Below are 20,677 nucleotides of genomic sequence, written 5' to 3'. Positions count from 1 at the left end.
AAGATTAAAATCAGCAAGCAATTTATTGCAGAGTCTGCCATCCATCATGGGGCTCAGGAGCAATAATGATGCCTTCAAAATAAGTGTTCACTGCAGGGTTTTACTTTCTCCTCACAAATGTCTTCAATTCCAATCTCTTCAATTAACCGCTAATATTTGGTTCTCCCTCTCTTTGGAAACAAGCCAAGGAATGTAAAGACATCAATGGCAGCGGCCACCACCCCAACGGTGCTTATTGCTCGGTTGGCCTAAAAGGAAACAAAAAACAAACAAATAAGAAAGGAAAACAAACAGACAAACAAACAAACACACTCGCGTCTTATTCTAAAGATGTCAGTGTTGTCTTGAAGCTTCGGTTTGTTTCGTAAACCAAGGACCTAATTTACTGTGCAATGAATGTATTTAAAGTCCAAGGTCAAAATGTGAATACAATTATCATCTTTATAATTGTGCAAAAGATGCAAGCACACAGTTTTCTATTCCTGACACTTAAAGCACTTGCCAGTGTCTAAGGTCATCATGAACAGGGGTCCTGCTTGCTCATTGCAGTTAGCTGGTGAGGCAGCGAGTGCTTACGCTCTTCTGTAAAACTTGGAAGGCGTAAACAACCAGTTCTGTTGCCCACATCGTGCCACCTAGGCGTTTACATGTAGGTCAAAGCTACATAGATGCATGCTGTCTCTCCAGCAGCCGCAACACAGTGTGATCTGTACTAAAATAAGGTGTCTGTACGTCTGTGTGTCTGTATGCCTCTGTGTGTGTGTGTCTGTGTGTTTGTTGTGTGTTATCTGTGTGTGTGCCTCTGTGTGTATCTGTGTGTTTGTGTGTGGGTGTGCCTGTGTTTGTATGTCTGTTTCTGTGTGTGCCTGTGTATCTTTGCATGTGTCTGGATGTGTGTGTGTGTGTGCCTGTGTCTGTGTCTCTGTGTGTGTCTGTATGTCTCTGGGTATGTGTTTCAGTGTATATGTGTTTGTGTGTGTCTGTCTGCCTGCCTATGTGTGTATGTGTGTGTCTCTCTCTGTGTCTGTGTGTGTGTGTGTCTCTCTCTGTGTGTCTGTGTGTGCATGTGTCTCTCTCTGTGTTGGTGTGTGTGTGTCTGTGTGTATGTCAGTGTGTATATGTGTGTGTGTCTGTGTGTGTGTGTCTGTTTTTAACTAAAGAAGGCCTTCCTGACTCAGCACCTGTGTGAATTCGTACTCCAACTTCTTGTGATGATCAACTATCTCCTGTAAGCTGAAATAAACATTTTATTTACCCTACCCTTAAACAACGTTTTATTACAGGAAACTAGGTACATTTTAAGAAGAATCAATATTAATAAACTAACAAGTTGAATTGGTTTTTATGCAGACAGAATAAGCCATTCTCAAGCTCAGGTGTCCATAAAAGACTTCAGGCAGTCATAGCCATTAGAGCAGTAATTGTTATAATGACGAGGGTAGCTAATGAATACTCATGGTTCTCCTGGCACTCAGTTAATATTTGCCTTGCACCATCATGGGTTTGAGAGCAATTTTATGACTGAAAGGGTCCTATGCAGATACTTTGGGGTCATCACAGACCTAGAAGACAACAGTCAGTCTCCGGGATTCAAGAGTCACGGCTTTCAAATAAAGCAAAAACATTATTGTCAGATATCTGGGGACACCTGGCCAAGGAAGGCCACAGTTGATAGCTCCCTCTGATTAGCTCACAAGCTTTTACCATGGAGCCTCCATGTACATATTTCTGAAACACGGTACTGGCTCCCTCACTGCTGCTCCCCTGTTGCAAACCAGCAAGACAGAGGCATGTAGAAGGAGCATGTACTCCATGCACTGACAACGTAATGTTCACTTCGTTGTGTGAGCCTACAGTCGGAAGGGAGTGGGCCTAGGACTCCGACCCTTTGCCTTTCCTAGTCAGCTAAGGGAGTGTCAGATGAAAGACTGAGCAGATCAAATTGGGCATGTTGGTGGGTGGGGGCATTGATGTAGGAGGGCCCAGCCCACTGTGGGCGGGCGGTCCCATTCCCTGAGCAGGTGGATCTCAGCTGCATAACAAAGCTAGCTAGGTATAAACCAGCCCGTGAGCCAGAAATCAAGTAGTCTGCCTTGCTGTACATCTTTGATATGAGGTGAGCTCTTTGATTGGAGATAACGTTGTATAAAAACAAAACAAAACAAAACACGTGGGACTGTCTCCAAGCAGCACCTGCTTCCTTTCCTGCCCCTGCGTCCCTCAGTAAGATTCTTCTGGTCATTACAACAGAGTGAAACTAGAACTTTGCCTCTGCCCAATGCCCAGTTGGTGGAGAAAAGGATCATGTAACAATGTGGCCTTACCTGACAAATCCTATCTTCTTCTGCAATTTTACTTTTACTTATCTGGTTGTTTTATGAGTATTTTAGCTATAGTCTTTAATAATCAACAGCCTCAATTATTCGCCAAAAATATCAAAAGGTAACCAGACAAGGAAATGCTGTGTACAGAAACTTCCCAGGAATATTAAAGAGGAAGGTCAAACGCTAATGGCTGTGACTTAAACCTAATCCTAATAATGTGTACCCAAGGTCTGACCCAGGGAAGCGGGGTGGGAACTGAAAACCGTGAAAGTACAACAGGCATCAAACAGAGTCAAGTGGCAGCAGGTTCCAAGCCTGGGAAAATGGCAGCATGTTGGGGGCAGGATGGCCCCCCAGCCACACGCCAGGCTAACTGACTAGGCATCTCTCAGCCTTTCAGCTCCCCGGAAGCTGAGGTATTGGAGAAATCTCATAAATGGGAGGCTTTGAGAAGGGATATGCAACCTCATGGCTGAGTAGAAATCATTGTAACAAAGCCCCTCCCAGTAGTGTAAGAGCGCCTAGTTCCTGCAGATCCTGAACACTCTTTTATCTCATGTAACCCGGACCGGTTGCTGTGGAAGTCTTGGTTTATACGTAAACATGTTTTTGTTTTAATCACAGGTGTGAGATATGGGGGCTGCTCTGCTTTGTCCACAGCTGATAACTGCCTCCTAGTGTGGGGGTGTGGTCTTGGTCGGTAGGGATAAAAGCCAGAAGTGGGGGGGGGGGGCGCTAATGGCTCCAAGAAAGAAGAAGGCTGTTGATGCTCCCCTTGCTGCCCCCGGTGGCTGGTTTTTAAAATATGTTCAATGTGCCATATAGGTCTGAGTCTTAGTCGCCTTTTCAAGAAGAAGCAACTTTCTGGAGGTTAATGGTTTTTAAACTATTTGGACTTCTTAAGCGTAAAGAGTAAGAGTAACACTTTTGTATGTATTTTGAACAAACCCTTTTATTCTCTCACGTCACCTTAATGATCCTTGGGTTAAGTCCTCAGAGATGGAGCTGCACTGGCTTGAGGACAGGCCGGGGAAAGGCAAGTGGGGTAAACACTCACCTGGTAGGCAACCTGCTAGAACATTGCAAGCTAGTACTGGAAATCTACAGGACTGAAGTATTACAGGATTCAGATACTTGGATGTCAGTTAATACGTTAAAAGTCATTTAGGAGCTCGGTGAGTTAAATATCACAACACTTCTTTAAAAACCAGTATTGTAAAGAAATAGGAAAACTTTATCAACCCACTGATCAAGACATGAATTGGTTGGCTGCTATTCCCCACTGGAAAAGAACCTACTAATGAATACCTATTCAGCCTCCTTTTTGCTACCTTATTTCCAGCACATAGGGTTTGAGATTTCTGGACGGGGAAGTGATGGAAAGTATGATTAAGTGGAGTCAGTAAGACTGACAGGAGGCTGTGGACTGGATGCTACTTCAAGTCCCTTCTAGCCCAACTTTCAAGATGTCCCTGTTTAGTCAGTTTGGTTTCTAACTTGCTGTATTTTTTAAGTGCCCTTCCCTGCCCTTCAGTGTTCCCACATTTTCTTCTTCTTCACATTTTGGTTGAAGGACAAAAACATTATTGTAACAGATGGAATTTTCTCACTGTGAGACACTTCTCTCATCTTGAAGGAACCAGCCCCTCCTCCTCCTTAAGGACCCCCATTAAGGCCAAAGTCTGGGGGAATGTACAAGCTGGCCTACCCAGTCCTCCCTTAAGGACCCCCATTAAGGCCAAGACCTGTAAATCTCCTCTGCTTAGAGAATCCAGCTTGTCCCAAGTAGAACTAGCAGCCAGTTTGTGTTTAAAGATAATAAAGAGACCAGATTGACCCAAGGACAACCACCTGTGTTACAGCTTGTGTTTAAAATTTTCCACTACCCCAGAAATGTACTTACCTCTCCCCAACTAGGAAAGTCCCAATGCTGGTCTATTAACTAATCAAGTTTCTCTGATAAGTTCTACTTCTGTAAAGGGTATAAAAAGCCCCCCATGCCTCTGCTTCTCAGGGTCTCCAACTCAAAAGATTTTGACAGACCCCATCACATCCTATGCGTTTGCACTGACAGCGGACTCCGTCTCTCAGTGGGAACTCTGAGAATAGAGTAGAGATCTCTGTGGTGGTCTCAGTCTTACAGTCTCCTAAAGAAAACTCACCTGCTCTGACACCCCTGCTCCGTAGCGGAGCAGGGTCACAAAGTGCTCACAGTTGTTGACCAGTAAGTCATAGGCTACCTCCTGCCCAATAGCGAACTCTGACCGTTGTATCACTTCCTCCACAGGGAGAGGGGGGTAGGTTGTGTCATACTTGTTATTTATTCTGTACGTGTCATTTCCCACCACGTCCTTCAAGAGCTGCATTTTCACCAAGGCCTTTGTGCTGAACACAGACTTGGCGCTTGTGAAAGCCGAAGGAATGCCATCTGTAAGGAGAATATTGGTTAGTGGGGCTAAGCGGTCCAGGTCACAGAGTACCAATGGCATCTAGGGGTGCTGGAGACGCTGGGGAACTTGGACTGGCCTTTGCTCCTTAGGCAATGAACCAAGGGCCCTTGATCTTATCTGCAGACTCTGTGTTATCAATCACAGTACTGAATGAGTGAGAGCCCAAGTTGCATGAGGTTCCCTGCCTGTTCCTGAGAAGCAAGCCCTTTAACAATTGGTATTATGAGAAATCTTGGCACACATTTCTAGCAAGGTATGGAGATGATTGCTCAGCTTTTCCATCGTGCTGTTCCTTCACAGCATCTGAACTCTTCCAAATAGATATCTTAAGGGTTGGCAGTAGTGTGTCATGATTCTGTGTCCTAACTGTGCAGTCCTTGCTTCTTTAGACACTTGCTCTTCCCTAGGCTTTAATGTAAGCCCAGACTTCCTGCTGTAAAACAGGCGTGGCCCTTCAAGGACTTGGCTAAGCCCCTGCTTCTCTTCTGTCATTTCCTCTGGCCAGCAAACTAGCATCTTAAACCTGAAGCTAATTCCAGTGGACTCAACGCATAGCTGGGGCCCCTTGCTATGTTTTACCTGCCCAGGCAATCCCCATGTCTCTTCTGTTTCCCTAAGATACCTCTATTGATCACCATTGCCTGGATGGCCAGGAACCTTCATATCTGGGCCCATTATACCAGTACCAGAGACTAACAGACGGCTCCTCATGACTTGGCATATGGTAGGACCTTATCTCTCTCCACATTTGCCTACATTCTATGCATGGCCTTAATATTCTTGGGAGTACTCAGAGGAAGGGACTCCACATAAATTGATGTACATAAATTTTTCTTTCAGTTATGACTAAAATAAATTTTTTTCTTGCCGGGCGTGGTGGCACATGCCTGTCATACTAGCACTCAGGGAGGCAGAGGCAGGTGGATCTCTGTGAATTCGAGGCCAGCCTTGTCTACAAAGTGAGTCCAGGATAGCCAAGGCTACTCAGAGGAACTCAGTCTTGAAAAAAATCCAAACCAAAACAAAACAAAAATATTTTTCCATTCTTCTTCTGTCTTGGTCTCCTTACCAGAGCAGTGTTCATCAGTTAGCTTTATAGCCACTGGAAGCATACAGGAACAGATGTGTACATTGATGTATATAATGTCCTTAAGTGGAGTTTCATGTCACATATTGCACTTTAATATTAAGACCATCTCCCAAATAGTTAAACATGTCCAAAAATATGCTTTTAAAATAGCTATTGTAGTTGCTTTAACACCTGCTCCACCATTGCCTGTGTCTTCCCCCAAAATGCCTGTCAGAGGCAATCACTGTATTACATTTCGTTCTCCAGAAATGGAGTTGTGGCTCACAATGGGCCAATTAAGAGTCATTCACCATGATTTCTAAACTCCAACACACAGAGAACAAATGAGCTCTTTCCTACTGAGTCATAAAACTCTAAGAGTGACAGCCTCGGCTTGTGAACTGTCCTCTTGGTTCCTTCCATAGGTGGGAGCAGGACAGCAAACAGAAAAGGGGACACACTGGTGTGGTGACATTCCCAGGCCTGGAAACTCCTGGAGCCAGCATCAGCCTCACCCTTTCTGAAGTTTCCTCCCTCAGAAGCCACAGAAGCCACGGAAGCCACAACCTTGTCCTTGTTTGCTTAAGCTAGTGTGAGCGTTACTTCCGTTATATACAACTCAAGAATTCTAACAGGCAACAGATACCTAAGGCCTCGTGGCTAAATCATAATGTGCTTAGCCGGCCCCTTGTCGAAAATTAAACTGTTGTCTCATGTTTTTAAGCCATTAGAAATTATATTTGTCCACACTTGTAAATGTTTCCCCAGACTCCTGTAAGTAAAATGAGATGCAGAGCAGAAGAAATCATTTAAGACTCTCAGCACATACAATTAAGCTGTTTTTGTGGATGGCGTTCTTCAGTTTCTATTGCCTTCAGCGACATGCTTGTATTTATTCATCTCGTTGTCTCTGTCTCCACTGAGTGCTTTCATCTTGTCCTTTGCCAGTGACACCGGCATGACATCAGATAGTGTCTTGGCCTATAACTTTCAGGTGAATACAAAGTTGACATTTCTGCTCTCTTCTTCTTTGGTCGACCGTTTTCAAGCTTTCCCATTTGTTGGGATCTTGGCGTTTGGTGTCTCCTGGTAGGACGGAATCACTTTTCTCGGCCCTGCTTCCTGGCAGGACTTTCCTAATTGCAACACCCCGCTCTGCCCTTCCCTGCTCCCATATTCCTATAACCAGCCCTTTACAAACACTTTCTCTGCTTCTTTTTCCACACCCTTCCTAACACATCTATAATTTGCTCTTGTTCTCTCCTCCTGCCTGTGAGAGTGCAAGCTCCACCATGGAGAAGTCTGCATGGCTGTGTAGCCCCAGTGCCTAGGGTAGCAGTCATCACATTCTGCACCCCCTATTAATAGCTATCAAATTAATTAAAACCACCCACTTTGGGAGACAGGAGGACATAGGACTTAGTCATGTTTGGGGCCAATGTCTTGCCCAGTTAGTTATTTGTAATTAGGAAATTTTTTTTATTGAGCTTTTAAATTTTATTTAGTCTGTAGAATTTTTTAAACAATGCTTTGGTCTTTAGATATCATTTCCTAAATTAGTTAGATTTAGTTTCTATATTTTATATTCTTTACAATTTTGTCCATGATCCCTTCTCGTTACAAAGCAGCTTAAAAAAAAAAAAAAAAAAAAAAACTCCCAGGAGCTCCTGGAAACATCTTACCTATAGGTACAATGTTGACGACGTAGCCATCACCCAAGTACAGTGCCCAGTGCTGATAGCCGGGACGGAACACTTCAATCAAGTCCCCTGGGTGTGGCTTGTGAGGGTAGGTCAGACTGAAGCAATCATTAAACTCCATCTGTAAGGACAGGCACAAAGATGATTTTGCTGGTAGAACTCACGGAATGGGAGGCTTAGGACAGCTTCCACATTAGCAGAAGGATATAGAAGTTACTAAGGTGACCTCCCCAGCTAACGACTCAGACTAACGTGTTTTCTTTGGATGACTGTGTGTGCTAGCAGCCAGAAGGGGACAAGTTAGCTCTGGCATGATTCTCTACAGCGATGCTTTAGTACCGTGATCATTCTTTAAATCTAGAGTTCATGATTTGTAGCACTTCCTTCTCTACAAAATTTCAGTACTTTTAAGTATTAAAATATGCCTGTTTGTAACAGGGAGGAGAAATAAAGGGAAAGCAATTTTTTTTTTACTATGCAAATGTGCTTAAAAAAAAAAAAAAAGTAGAACGTATCAGCCCGCTCTTGCTTCCATAGCCTGAAATAGTCAGGGGTTAAAAGTCTAAGATTAGAATTCTTTCAGGCTGTGTGCTGTGTGATACATACAACCAAGAAGTGGGAGCGTGGGTGGATGCCGAACACTGTGAACATTAAAACATGAAAGAAGTACCTTGTACCGCAAAAGTTGCTCTGCCATTTTATTTTAAGGAGAGGCAGGTTACAGCCCAGATGGATATCAAGCCAGACAGTCTTGTGCCATGCAGGCTCTGGAATCCAAGTTCAGAATGTGCACTGTACTGCAGCATGTCTCAGACTCCAGGCTTCCACCTGCCACATCTCAGATGTCTTTTGTCCCTGTAACCATGGCGACCAGCCCCACCCCGTCCCTTACTGTGATGTCAGAAACAGTACCAGGTGGTGCTCCACCACAGAAGCAGACTACTTGCAAGGTGGGGAAGCTCACTGCCTTGATGAGCACTGCCTGGAATTTCCAAGGTGGCAATGTCTTCTCCTTTTAAATCAATACCCTTTAGGAAGCACATGTGGTTCTGACAGCTGGCTTTTGTAGAGGTTACACTTCTGGGTAGCCACAGAAGGAGAAGAAGTCAGCAAGAGGGAGTCGTGTGCAACTCCACAATCAAAAAAAGACTAAGTGCGGTAGGCACACTATGTCTCTAGTTGACAATGATGCTCTTCATCAGCTTACCCTCCTGCGTCCTCTGTAGGCTCCCGACCAAAGAAACACAAGTGCTAGAAACTGCCAACTCACCTACGCTATGATTATAATAGCATAGGCTAAGGACTTGGGAATACACTATTTCTTGGCACTCTAGAAGTCTGGTCCTGCCCCACCCCCACCCCACCAACAACAGTTAATATTGGAAGGGTGTTTCCTTGAGTATTTGCAAGCTTGCTGTCTGTCAAAATCTTCACTCATCACACTGACACAGAAACCCAGCCAAATGTAAGCTCTCCATCTGTTGGGGGAAAAAAACTACTAAAGCAATTATGTAGAAGCACTAAGTCTGAGCATCCTACAATGTAGGTTTGAGTCTTGCTTGATATGGAATGTCACAATCTGGTCACTAATAGGAAAAATAGTATACTATGATGTAAATGAACATACTTTCCAGGAATAGAAATCAAGCCCCCAACAGCTTGCAGAGATCAAAGTCTGTTCTAGTCCAGCTTTTATTAACAACCAGCATTTGAACAGGGAATATTTGAAAATGTAACTTGCTTTTCAGAAGCATTTTCTCAATTAACCTGTTTAACTGAAAACTTCCATTTCTATTTGCGTTTGTTATGTTATTATCCCATTGTACAGATAAAACGCTATCTTTTCATCCAGGCGGTGGTGGCGCATGCCTTTAATCCCAGCACTTGGGAAGCAGAGGCAGGTGGATCACTGTTAGTTTGAGGCCAGCCTGGTCTATAAAGCGAGTCCAGGACAGCCAAGGCTACACAGAAGAACTGTCTCAACACGCCCCCCCCCCCTCCACAAAAGCAATCTTTTCAACTCCAACTTACTGATAAAACTCCCTGAGTTTTACTTGTCACTTGCTGGTTCTAGTACTGGGCAGGTCACTCAGGCAGAACCTCAGTTGCTTGATTTTGAAGACAGGCATACAGTTCAGCCTGGCCTTCAGAACGAGTGCTAGGATAGCCAGGGCTACACAGAGAGACCCTGTCCAAACAACATCACAGACAGGTGTAATAACGTCGGCTCACTTGCTTAGCTCAGAAAGCTACTGACAGCATTCCTTCTGAATGGGCAGCAAGGTGTTAGGAGCACCTTGTGAAAACTGGGGGCGCGGGGGGTGGGTAGAAAGCTGCACAGTGGATGGGAAGACAATGTTGCTGTCGTCTATAAAGCTTTAGATTGGACTATGTTTTATGTGTGATCCGGTCCCTGTTGTGCCTTTTGAGACATGACATATGACTTCATGGGATGGGTGCTTTCGATTTTACTGTAAAGTTTTAATCAGTCTTTGGCATATAGTTCAAGACGTGACCCATAAAGTATAAGTGAATTAGCAGCACTAAGCCTAGCATGCTTTATTAAAAACAGATGGTAGGACACAAGCATGCCATGTAAATAACCCTCCAGACACCAAGAACCTCCCTGCTAGCACGTAAGGGGTGGTGTGAATACTCATGCTGACCTCTTACGTATCCTAGCAGGTTGTTCACAGAGCAATCTCAGATACTTTATACTTTACTGCTTTCCTGAACTTGGCTTCCAAGATCCCAGAATTCCTAGAAGTATATATAGCTTGAAAAACAGCCATCAAGTCCCAGTTCAAAGCTCTTGTTTCTTAAGAAAAATAAAAGTGAACTCAGAAAATATTTTTTAACTAATGAGGGTCATATGTTTTCTCATAACAGATTTTCAACACTTAGTGCACGAGAGCGTGTGCACATACACACACATACGCACACACACACACACTGGTGCACAAAGACATGTGGTGAAAACACACACACACACAAAAAAGCCTTGGAACTGAGGTTAGAGTACTTAGATTTACTACCAAAAGTAATATCCATAGAATGAAAACTCAGTAAACAGGATATCCTCTAATTTAAATATATCCACAGTGAAAAAGTGAAGACAGCATCGAGAACACAGGAAGAACTGTCAGGATGGGGCTGGAGAGGCAGCTGGGTGTGTTCAGAGCAAGCGCTGCCTGGAAAGGCCTGCCTTCAGTTCTCACCATCACTCAGGTGGCTCAGAACTGCCTGGAACTCCAGCTCTGGGGGAGCTGATGCCCTCTTCTGGCCTCTGTGGGCACTGCATTCATGGGTATAAGCCCACCCCCACCTCCCCACACTCATAATTAAGAGTAGTAAACGAATAAATAAATTCTTAAAATTTAACAGTGGGGAGGCAAACAGAATGGAAGCAGAGGAAACAAAGGCACCGTTCATATTTCTGAAACTGCACACAGATGTCAAACAAGTTATGTTCCTCACTAGCCATTAGGGAAATGTAAATTAAAGCCACAATGGAACATTAATGAGTGCCCCTCAGCACAGCTCAAATGCAAAAGAGAGGTAATTCTGGACTCTGGCAAAGATGTGGAGCTATTAGATCACTGGTTCATTGCTAGTCTGAGTGCAAAATGGTGCAGCCACACTGGAAACATTTTTTTTTACCTTGTTACCAAGATATATCCAGCAATTATATCTTTAAGCATCTGTCTCAAGGGACGACGTCAACAAAGACTTAAGTTTAACCAAAGCTGGTCTGCAGACGTTTAGAGTGGCTCTATTCCTGATAGCTTCAAACAACTCAGCTGACCCTCAGTGCGACAACGGCGACAAACACTTGCACTTGCAACTCTCTCAAGATTCAAGATGGCTGAACAGAAATGCTCAACACATGGGGCAGGAGAAAGGGCTCCTCTGTGAGTAAGAGCACTTCATGCTGTGGCAAAGGAGCTGAGTTTGGTACCTAGAACAAACAGCTCACTGTAGCTCCTGTTCCAGGGCATTTGATGCCTTGAGGTCTGTACAGGATGAGCACAGTATTCACTCGGCTTCTACAGAGAAAAACCAGAACGGCGTGTGCAAAGCAGCATTTAGAGGCCAACAGCAATGATGAGAGAAACCTGGGGAATATTTCTGACAGAGACCTGGCCCCATAGGTGGAGAGACAAAACACCCCAGCATCTGCCACCCCAGCTCCACAGTGGAAAGGAAGGGGCGGGGTCTTCTTCGAGGGGAAGTGAGAGTTCCAGCAAGCTCCATTCATTTAGATGCTGGTAATCCTAGCTACTGCCCAGGCAGCTTGCAGCCCTTTTAGATTAGTAGCCTGAAGTACTCTGGCTTTGAGAAAGGGCCTCACATGTCCCCGGGAAACATCCAAGGTTTGGGATCCAGCACCAATCTTGAGATGTGGGCAGTTATTTCCAGGAATCAAAAAATCCCTTCACACTCCCCGTCGTCTCCTGTTTTACACAAACACCAGCCCACCCCCCACATCCCCTCCCCCCCCCCCCCCCCGCACTGGCTCTGCAGATAGCTGGGGACATGGCACAGCAGGGGAGCTGTGGCTAAACCTGCTGGATGCCCTGCTCTGTAGGGGTTGTCTGCTATGACCAGAGAAGATTGAAAGGCTTTGCCTCTGAATACCAGGAGCCCAGCACACTTGTTCTCTGAGACCCAGAATATAGTTAGCCACGTGTGGCTACATGTAGTGTTTACAGTAGAGGGAACGGGGTAGTCAGCATAGGATTTCCATTCTCACGGCACGTAGAGAGAATGGCCCAAGACCCTGCCACACTTCTAGAACCAAAATCAACACTGTAGAGCAGACTGACACCCCAGGACACATCTTCAGAAGAAGGCCACCTATTACGCCACCCCTTAAAAGTGGTAGAGACATCTGTCCTGGCAAATGCACGAATATCTATGTAGAAGCACAAGAAATATGAAAAGGGGGTAGTAGGACACCCCCAAAAGAACATAATAACTCTCCAATGACAGAATTCTAAGAAATTAAAATGGATGAAATCTCCAAAAAAAATTAGTATACATTTTGTTTTGAATGAGATCCTGAAGAACACAGTTTAATGGCTGAATGAAGTTAGGCAGCCAAGAGCAGAGAGAATAAGGCGGAAAAAAAAATCTTGCAAGTGAGGAGGCCAATGAACCAAATAAAATCTAACCCCCAAAAGCCTCAACAACCAGTTAGACGTGTTGGAAGAAATACTATGCGAGCTTGAAGACGGCTTTTAAAGATACAGTAGGCAGAGTAACCAGAAAAGATTAAAATTAAAGGCACAGAAAATCTGTCCAAGGAAATAATGGCTGAGAACTTCCCTCAATCTGGAGAAACACCCGTCTACAGAAGATCCATCTAAAACTCAACTGAAAGTGGACCAAAGACCTAAACATGAGACTAGAAGTCATAGAAGAAAACATGGGAGGTCTATCAAGACACAGGCATGGATAATGATTTTCTGGATGGGATTCCCCAAAGCATAGGAAACAACAAAAATAGCCAGCTGTGATTAGACAGAACTGAAACCTTCCAAACAGTAAACACACCACAGCGTGAAAAGACAGCCCACAGGGTGGGAGAAAATATTTGTAAACTATACATTTGGCAAGGAGGGGCTGTCATCCGGGATATATAAAGAATTTCAAAAACTCAGTCCAAGAAAACAAAGAAATGAAATAAGCCAGACACAGCAATATAAGTACAGAATATTCTTTTTCATGCGGAAGCTTAAAAAGTCAAATTGAAAGTAGAATAATGATTTGTACTGACTGGAAGTTCTACTGGAGGGAGCAGCTGAAGTTAAGTGATGTATACTCTACACATAGATATAGAAATATAATGCTTTTAATACGTACAACTCATATTGTCAACAAAACCCGAATTAGTCTCCAGAGAATTATATTGAGTGGGAAAATGTTTTAATTAAAAAAAAAAAAATGGCTGTCAAATACAAATAGCCAAAACACTAAGAATGTAACAATTATATAATTCTTGGTTATTCTTGCTATTTGTAGTTTATTTTATATATATATATATATATATATATATATATATATATATATGTGGAGAATAATATAAATGTATATGTAAAAAATAAATAAAAATTTTTTTAGAAGAAAATATGTTAAGAGGCTGCATGCTTTGTGATTCCACCCTGTAACATTCTTGAAATGATGGCATTATAATCTTAGTGGATAAATGGTGTTCTCAGGGATCAAGAGAGCGGTGGGGGAGAAGGTGGGTATGTCTGTAAGATGGACACATGAAGGATTGGAACGGTGACATGGTCAGCTGACTGTAGAGACCAGTTGAGTTCGTGCCAGGTCTAAAGTCATATAGGCAAGTGAGCGACAAATCTGAAATTCAATTTCAGGTCTATCTTCCTACGCCAATTTCATGCTCCTTTATACCATTGAAATACGATTAATAATTAATCAAAGGTAATGCTGCTAAAAAGCCATTGCATCGTTGCCGCTTCTCACACGTCCATTAGAGGTGAGAACCTTCAGTAGCTCAGAAATATAGACTTAAGATAAACACTCATATAACAAGCTAATGGACCCTTGCTGGGGAGTCTTTATTTCTCCTCTGCTCAGGGGGCGTTTCCATGTGATGTTAGACCCATCTATGTGGTCCCCAGAATCTCACACGAGGCAGAGGGCTACGGTTTACTTAGCAGCTCACCTGCACGGAATCATATCGTGTACAATGAAAACTGGCATGAACACAGGCACTCAAGTCTCGTACAAGGAATTTATTATTCAACTAAGAAAACGGGGCTGCTTTGTTTATTGCACCATCTCAAATGTGTCTGGGGCTAGAATCAAAAAGGAGAAGTGTTCTGGGCAGAGATGGGTATAGGACATTTCACGAATGCTGTCTGTGTCTCTGAGGCCCCCTGGGTTGTATGATACCCAGGAGACCGTTTTTTGCTGACGACCTCTGTGACCCATGAAACACCTTCACTACCTGTCCCTGGCTTCCCAGCCTCCAAGAGCCTCCCAGTTCCATCGGGATGCTTCCCCATTTCCATCCATTCATCCACCCCTCACCCAGAGCACTGCCATGCTAGGCTTTGATTCTTCCTGGGCTCCCCAGCACTGGGTCCATCTAAATCAAAACCCTATACCCTTTATTGTAGATCCAGGGGGTTACCGTCTTCTGACACCTCCCTCCCGCGTTTCCCTGGTGCAATCTTTATGCTGTCCCTCTCTCGCGTACCGTCTTCCTGAGCTGGTGTCTTCCTGAACTGGTGTCTGGGGACCTTCTCTGATTTCCCATATGGAGGGCTGGTTCTTATTTCTCTCCTAGAACTGTTTGTAGCAGAGTGCGTGCTGCAATGCCTGCCTAGTAAATGTTAAATGTTATATGAATAAATAAAGGAGACCTGTTCACATCCCCCTCTCCCCCCCCCCCATCCCCCAGAACACGAATAACAATCCTAGTACAAAATTCCAAGATAATATCACCGTCCTGGTTTCAAAATCTAAGACTATGCTGTCACTTTGGTGAAAACAGAGCTGAGGAGTCAAGCCGACTGAGTTCCCCCTATCTGTTCAAACAGGTCTCTTTTGTTTCCCCGCTCCCCCATCTATTACAAAGAGGAGGCTGAAGGGAGTCAGGTACACTCTCACCTCTGAACTTTCCGGTGGATCAAAACGAGGTTGCCTAGAGCCTACAGTGCCTTCCCCCGCCCCTTCCCCCAACGCACCTCCCTGCTCAAGCTGTGTCGTCTTGGTGCCTGAGAAGCACTGGCTGGCTTCCCGGGTTCTTCCCTGGCTCGTTGTGGCGCCGCTAGCAGCCCCTGGGCGACTCCGTCCTTGCCGCCCGCTCCGGAGGCCAAGGCCAAGGCCAAGGCCACAGCCACCCTCCTCTGCTGCTCCAACGCCAGCGCTCGAGCGCTGCGCCACCGGGGCTGGCTCCCTCCCGGGGTTCCTGGCGCGCGACAGCAGAGCTCCAGCACTGCACGGTGGGTCCCAGGCCCTGACCTCCTAGTCTTTGGTGCTCGCCCTAGACCTGAGTTCTTTCTGCTACCAACATCCTCCGAGCACTCTGCAGGCCAGGGATCCCGGGATTTTTCATGCACACTAGAGGCCTGAGCCCGCCCCCCTCGATCCTCCATGCTTATTGCAGGTCCTGACTCCCAGGATCCTAGGCATATTCCTGGTTGGAGCTCCTGATCCCCTCTGCTAGTCCTCAACATGCAAGGGGGAGTCCCCACCTCGGTGTCTGCCCACACTGAAGCTGGCTGAAACAGACATACAAACTGCCTGCTCACCATCCCAGCCCCAGCTCAGGGCCTGCTTGTTTTATCTTCCCAGCACCCTTCCCACAACAAACTTTGTGGTAACAGCCGCTCCTCCCCCTCCGAGCCCCCACCGGCCTTGTTGAGTGCTACAGTTTTAAGGATGGCCTGTCTTATGGAGCCCAGAAATATTTAGGTATGGTCATCATGGCTACACAGTATACTGTGTCCAGGCTGGGCATGGACGCATTTCTTATGAGCCAAAGGTTCTTTTTCCTCTGCCCTGCATCCCGAAGAAATATCTGTCTTTGAGTCAACAAAGAGTGGGAGATGAGGGCCCACGCCTTTAATCCCAGCACTTGGGAGGCAGAGGCAGGCAGATCGCTTTGAGTTCGAGGCCACCCTGGTCTACAAAGCGAGTCCAGGACAGTCAAGGCTACACAAGAAACCCTGTCTCTGAAAAAGAAAAAAAAAAAAAAGGAAGAAAGAAAGAAAAAGAAAAGTCCATGACTCAACATGCGTGCGTAGGTACACACAAAACAGTCCTATTTAGAATGACCCAGAGCACAGGGGCCAGAGAGAACACATTGACCAGCTCTCTGGCCCCACCCACATGTCAAAATCAACTTCAGTGTGGGGAGATAGGAGGAGGAGGAAGAATGAAAGGGGATCCTCTATCCCCCAGACCCCCAGACCACGGGGTGCTGCTTTCCCAATTGGGAAATTACCTGGCTTTAGATGGGGTGGAGGTGGCCTTCATTAAGGACCAAGGCAGAGTTCCCCACTTCCCCTCCTCTGAAGAGTCCTGGAGCTACATGACTCCACACTCATGACACAGCCACACAGCAAGCAATCCTGCCATTTTAAGCCAGCTGGACCAGCCAAGCCAAGACAACAGAAAAGCAGCCACCGAGGCTAAAAATAGAGCCCTGGATGGTGAGGATCCTCTTTCACTAGGCTTAAAGGAGTAAGCCAGGACAGGCAGCAAGTAGGAAAGGATAGAGCGCTCAGTGAGCAGTTCTGAGAGATGCACAAGACTTTGCTTAGAGCCGGCAGCGCGGTGGCGCACGCCTTTAATCCCAGTACTCAGGAGGCAGAGGCAGGGGGGTCACTGTGAGTTTGGGGCCAGCCTGGTCTACAAAGTGAGTCTAAGACAGCCAAGAGAGCATAAGGAAACCCTGTCTCGAAAAACCAAACAAACAAACAAACAAACAAAAAAAAAAAAAAAAAAAAAAGCTTTGCTTAGAACTAGTATAGTCCGACTTGTGCACGAGTGGACAAGGAATTTCAACCAGAAGACACCCCCACCCATGCCGGATTTGAAATGTTGATCACATGGGGCAAAGACCTAGTAGGCAGCTGCTTTCAAAAAGGAACCAGCTTTCTGGATCTGTAGCTCAGGGTCATGTGTGACGCCTTCTAAACAGCATTGAAAGTCTTCAGAAGCACCTGGATCCCTCAACTGGCAATGCAGAAATGAGGGTACTTCAGTGTCCTTCAGGAACTTTCCCCCCGGAGAGACACATAAACATGCATTTGCTTGCATTCTTCAGCCATCCCAATTGAGTCATCACAGAAGGAGGCGGCATATGACTTTATACCGGAGAGTTAGCATGAGCATTTATAAAGCCATCCTGCTTATGAGCTAAATTTATTACATTTGCCAGGTTAATCTGTTTTCTCTAATCGGACACTTCATCATCCAGTCTCCTCCCTGCATTATGGATTCATGAATGCCAACCGAGGAGAGTTGCTCAGTCAGGGCAGGATGATAAATTATCACTTCATTTTGGGGGTATTTGTGACTAAATGCCTCATAATAGAATTAAGATGAAATAAATCTCGTAATTTTAGTTCTAGATCCCTGCCAGGTGTGGAGAAAATGCATCTGGCCAAAAGCAAATGCAATTCGACTGGTGGATGGAATTTACAGAAGGGAAAAAGGCTTGGTGTGCAAGCCAAGCCAGGTTCTTCCTCCTCGTCTAAGGATGGGAGGTTGTTGGTCACTCCCTGGTCCTATACAGGTGAACCTCACAGAACTACCATTTTCCACTCAGCAAGGCTGAGCCCCAACGGGTGAAAGGCACAGTTTGTCCAGGTGCAAAGTTGTCATCCTGGGATCTCATGAATGATGCACAGTACAGATTGGTCCAGATGTCATATTTCACCCAAATAACAAGTGAGTGCAAGTGAATGGCTTTCTTGGTTTGGTTTTTGTTTGGCTACTACAGCCAGACCTTAGTTGGATCCTAAGGGTCCTAAGAGTCGAAACACTGAAATTGCCATGAGGGACATAAGTCAGTCACATTTTTATTTAGTGGGTGCCAAGTCCATATCTAAGTGACAGCACTGGGAGAAAAGAAGAATCATTCTTTGTCTTTTTTAACATATGGAGATGAAGGCCGATTGGCATGTGGCATTAGATGGAGCTCTCCACCCAACCATATACGTATATATTTTGTGTGATGCTTCTTATACTTGGCAAAAAGTATTCTTATGGTAGCCCTTGGTTCTCCCAACACACCTCAAGCTCCTTGGGTCCTGGCTGTTGCTGAGAGGCCTGACAGACAGATCTCTGTGCTTAGAGTCTCCTGGAGTGCAACAGAAACTTCCTGTATCTAGAGTTCCTCTTCCACCAAACAGCAAAATTAAAATCTTACACTGATTTATTTATTTAATGCTTCTGGGAGTTAAGCCAAGCCTCATTCATGCCAAAATGCATGTGCCTCCCCTGAGCTATAGCAGAATTCTACAGCCTTGATTTTGCATTAAAAATAATAATGATAGCAAAAAACAGCAATAAATGGGTTAACAATGTTACTGTGGATATTTGAAAATACTTAAAGAAGAAGATTTTAAAGGTTTTACCCACAAAGAAGTAAATAAACGAGGTGACACTCATTTGATTATTATATGGTGTGCAAACATACTAAAACCTTATATTGTGTATTCTACAAATATGTTTAAGTATTTGTCCATTAAAAAATTGATACATGAAAACAAACAGCTGGAAGCTGGGTAAACCCGAATATCTAAATAATCAGGTTAAAATGAATAAATAATGTATATACTGAATAAAATCTCAAAATAAAAGACTTTCACAAATATAAGATAATTAAGAGCTGGTGTGATAAGTTGTCTTTGCGATGACCTCGTGACCTTACACAGATAGTCTTGGGAGTAGGCAGTGACTGCAGGTTACAGGAACACAGCTGAAACAGTCATTTAAAGAGTTTGAACCCTGCTCTTCCCCCGTCAAATGATGCTGTGAACGTGACAGCATCGGATGTCAAGGGAAAGACTGTCTGCTCAGCGTGCTAACTGCTCTCCTCCTCATTCTATGTTGTAAGTCTTAGTGCTGAGCCAACTGGAACAGGCATCGGTGCCCTCACTGATTCCGTGAGTGCATAAGGTCTTTCTGGGCCCCATTCTGAAGTCTTTGGGGCTGCTGCCTCCCCAGGGTTAGGTTGGGTGGCAAATGACTAAGCTTGTTGAATTGGTCAACTGAGCCAATTCTTAGGGACAGTCAAGGATTGGCTACCAAACAGGGCGATTCCATGCAATCCAAGCTGGAGGTACAGAGGCCTGTCAGTGCATGGCAAAGAAAAACCATTTATAGAAGTAGCCTGCATTCTGCTGGGGGTAGGGGGTGGGGGTGGGGACAAAGTCCTGAAAGGCTTGAGTTCTAAGCCCAGGTACACCCCTCACTAGGGCCATGAGCTCACTCCTCAGACCTACTGAACTTACGCAAGAATAAAACAGGGGAAATCATAAGGTAGTCTGCCATTCTCACAGATTTGTGAATAGTTCTTCAGAGTATAAAAAGCTTAATGTATGTAAGAAAGCTATAATTGTTCAATAAAATAACCCAAGAGTACCCTTGAAAATCACACTTACGTTTCATCATTTACAGAAAGAAAAAATACCTACATATATAGGTACATTTATGCTTCCACTCTTTCTTTGCCTCTTTCTATTTTAAAATATAAAATAAGCTGTCTTTCTTACTGATTGCAACATTTATAATTATAAATATGTCACTTAAAAGGTATACTGATAACACAGTTAACCTTGTTTTTGTTTTTTGGGTTGTTTTTGTTTGTTTGTTGTGTGTGTGTGTTTTGTCTTTTTATTGGTCTTATAAATAAAAGCACATCATTGAAAGAATGCTACATGGAGGTGGACTAGAGCCTAGGGGAAAATCACTCCAGGCGGCAGGAAAAAGGTAATTTTGACTGGTCCTCTATAAAATCCAAATTTCTGCACAAAATCTTAAAGCACAAGTGTTTACAGGACTCTTGGTGACAAGAAAAGCAATAGTAAATGTGCGTTGGCACTAAAATTCATGTATCCATGGAAACCTGCAAAGTTCCTGAGCGCATGCGCTCACAGCCTACAGTATTTCCCCTCCTCAGGCAGAGGGGGATAAAGTGTGTTACTGCACTGTGGAGGGCCGGCAGATTGCTGAGAGCTACTTACACAGGATGCTTCAGCTTGTTTTCCTCCGCTAGATGTACTTGTGGGGAAAAGCGGAGATCTCAGACATCAATGAGGAAAAAAAAATGTTTGTTTGCATGTACTTATATCCTGGAATACACTGTGATCAACTCTTGAGTTTTAATCAGAAAGCCTTTGGTAAGGCAGCAGCAGCCCCCTCCCCACCCACATCTGTGGCTACCTTAGAGCTTCTTGGAAGTTTCCCCCTATGAACAGATGTGTATGTTTCTTGCATGACGGAAGAAAATGCCACAGATTTAAATCATCCAGATTATTCTTGGTGATTTAAGTGTGGGTCCTAGCCATTGGTTCCCTTTTATCAAACAAACTACATAGAAATACCAGAGAGTGGGGAGAAACTAAAGTAGCTGTTAAAAAAAAA

At 44.6% G+C, this 20,677-nt stretch overlaps 1 protein-coding gene across 1 annotated transcript; it reads right to left on the bottom strand.

Annotated features, from left to right (window-relative positions):
• Plaat1 (phospholipase A and acyltransferase 1) lies at positions 1 to 16,692 on the bottom strand. The gene is made up of 4 exons (XM_051150807.1): positions 16,527 to 16,692; positions 7,526 to 7,664; positions 4,487 to 4,752; positions 1 to 248 (listed from the first exon to the last, which is right to left on the bottom strand). Exons 2-4 carry the CDS (start codon positions 7,662 to 7,664, stop codon positions 150 to 152), a joined length of 504 nt encoding a protein of 167 aa, XP_051006764.1. The 5' UTR covers positions 16,527 to 16,692; the 3' UTR covers positions 1 to 149.
• Positions 16,693 to 20,677: the final 3,985 nt, after the last annotated feature.

Source organism: Acomys russatus, chromosome 8, assembly GCF_903995435.1.
Source record: "Acomys russatus chromosome 8, mAcoRus1.1, whole genome shotgun sequence".
Classification (NCBI taxonomy): domain Eukaryota; kingdom Metazoa; phylum Chordata; class Mammalia; order Rodentia; family Muridae; genus Acomys; species Acomys russatus.
This window is presented reverse-complemented; position numbering and strand designations above follow the sequence as displayed.

Coding starts and splice junctions, on each gene's coding strand:
- Plaat1 (XM_051150807.1), bottom strand. CDS start 7,664: ATGGAGTTTAATGATTGCTTCAGTCTGACCTACCCTCACAAGCCACAC. Junction 4,753..7,525: donor CGTCAACATTGTACCTATAG/GTAAGATGTTTC, acceptor TTCTCCTTACAG/ATGGCATTCCTTCGGCTTTC. Junction 249..4,486: donor GAGCAGGGGTGTCAGAGCAG/GTGAGTTTTCTT, acceptor GTTTCCTTTTAG/GCCAACCGAGCAATAAGCAC.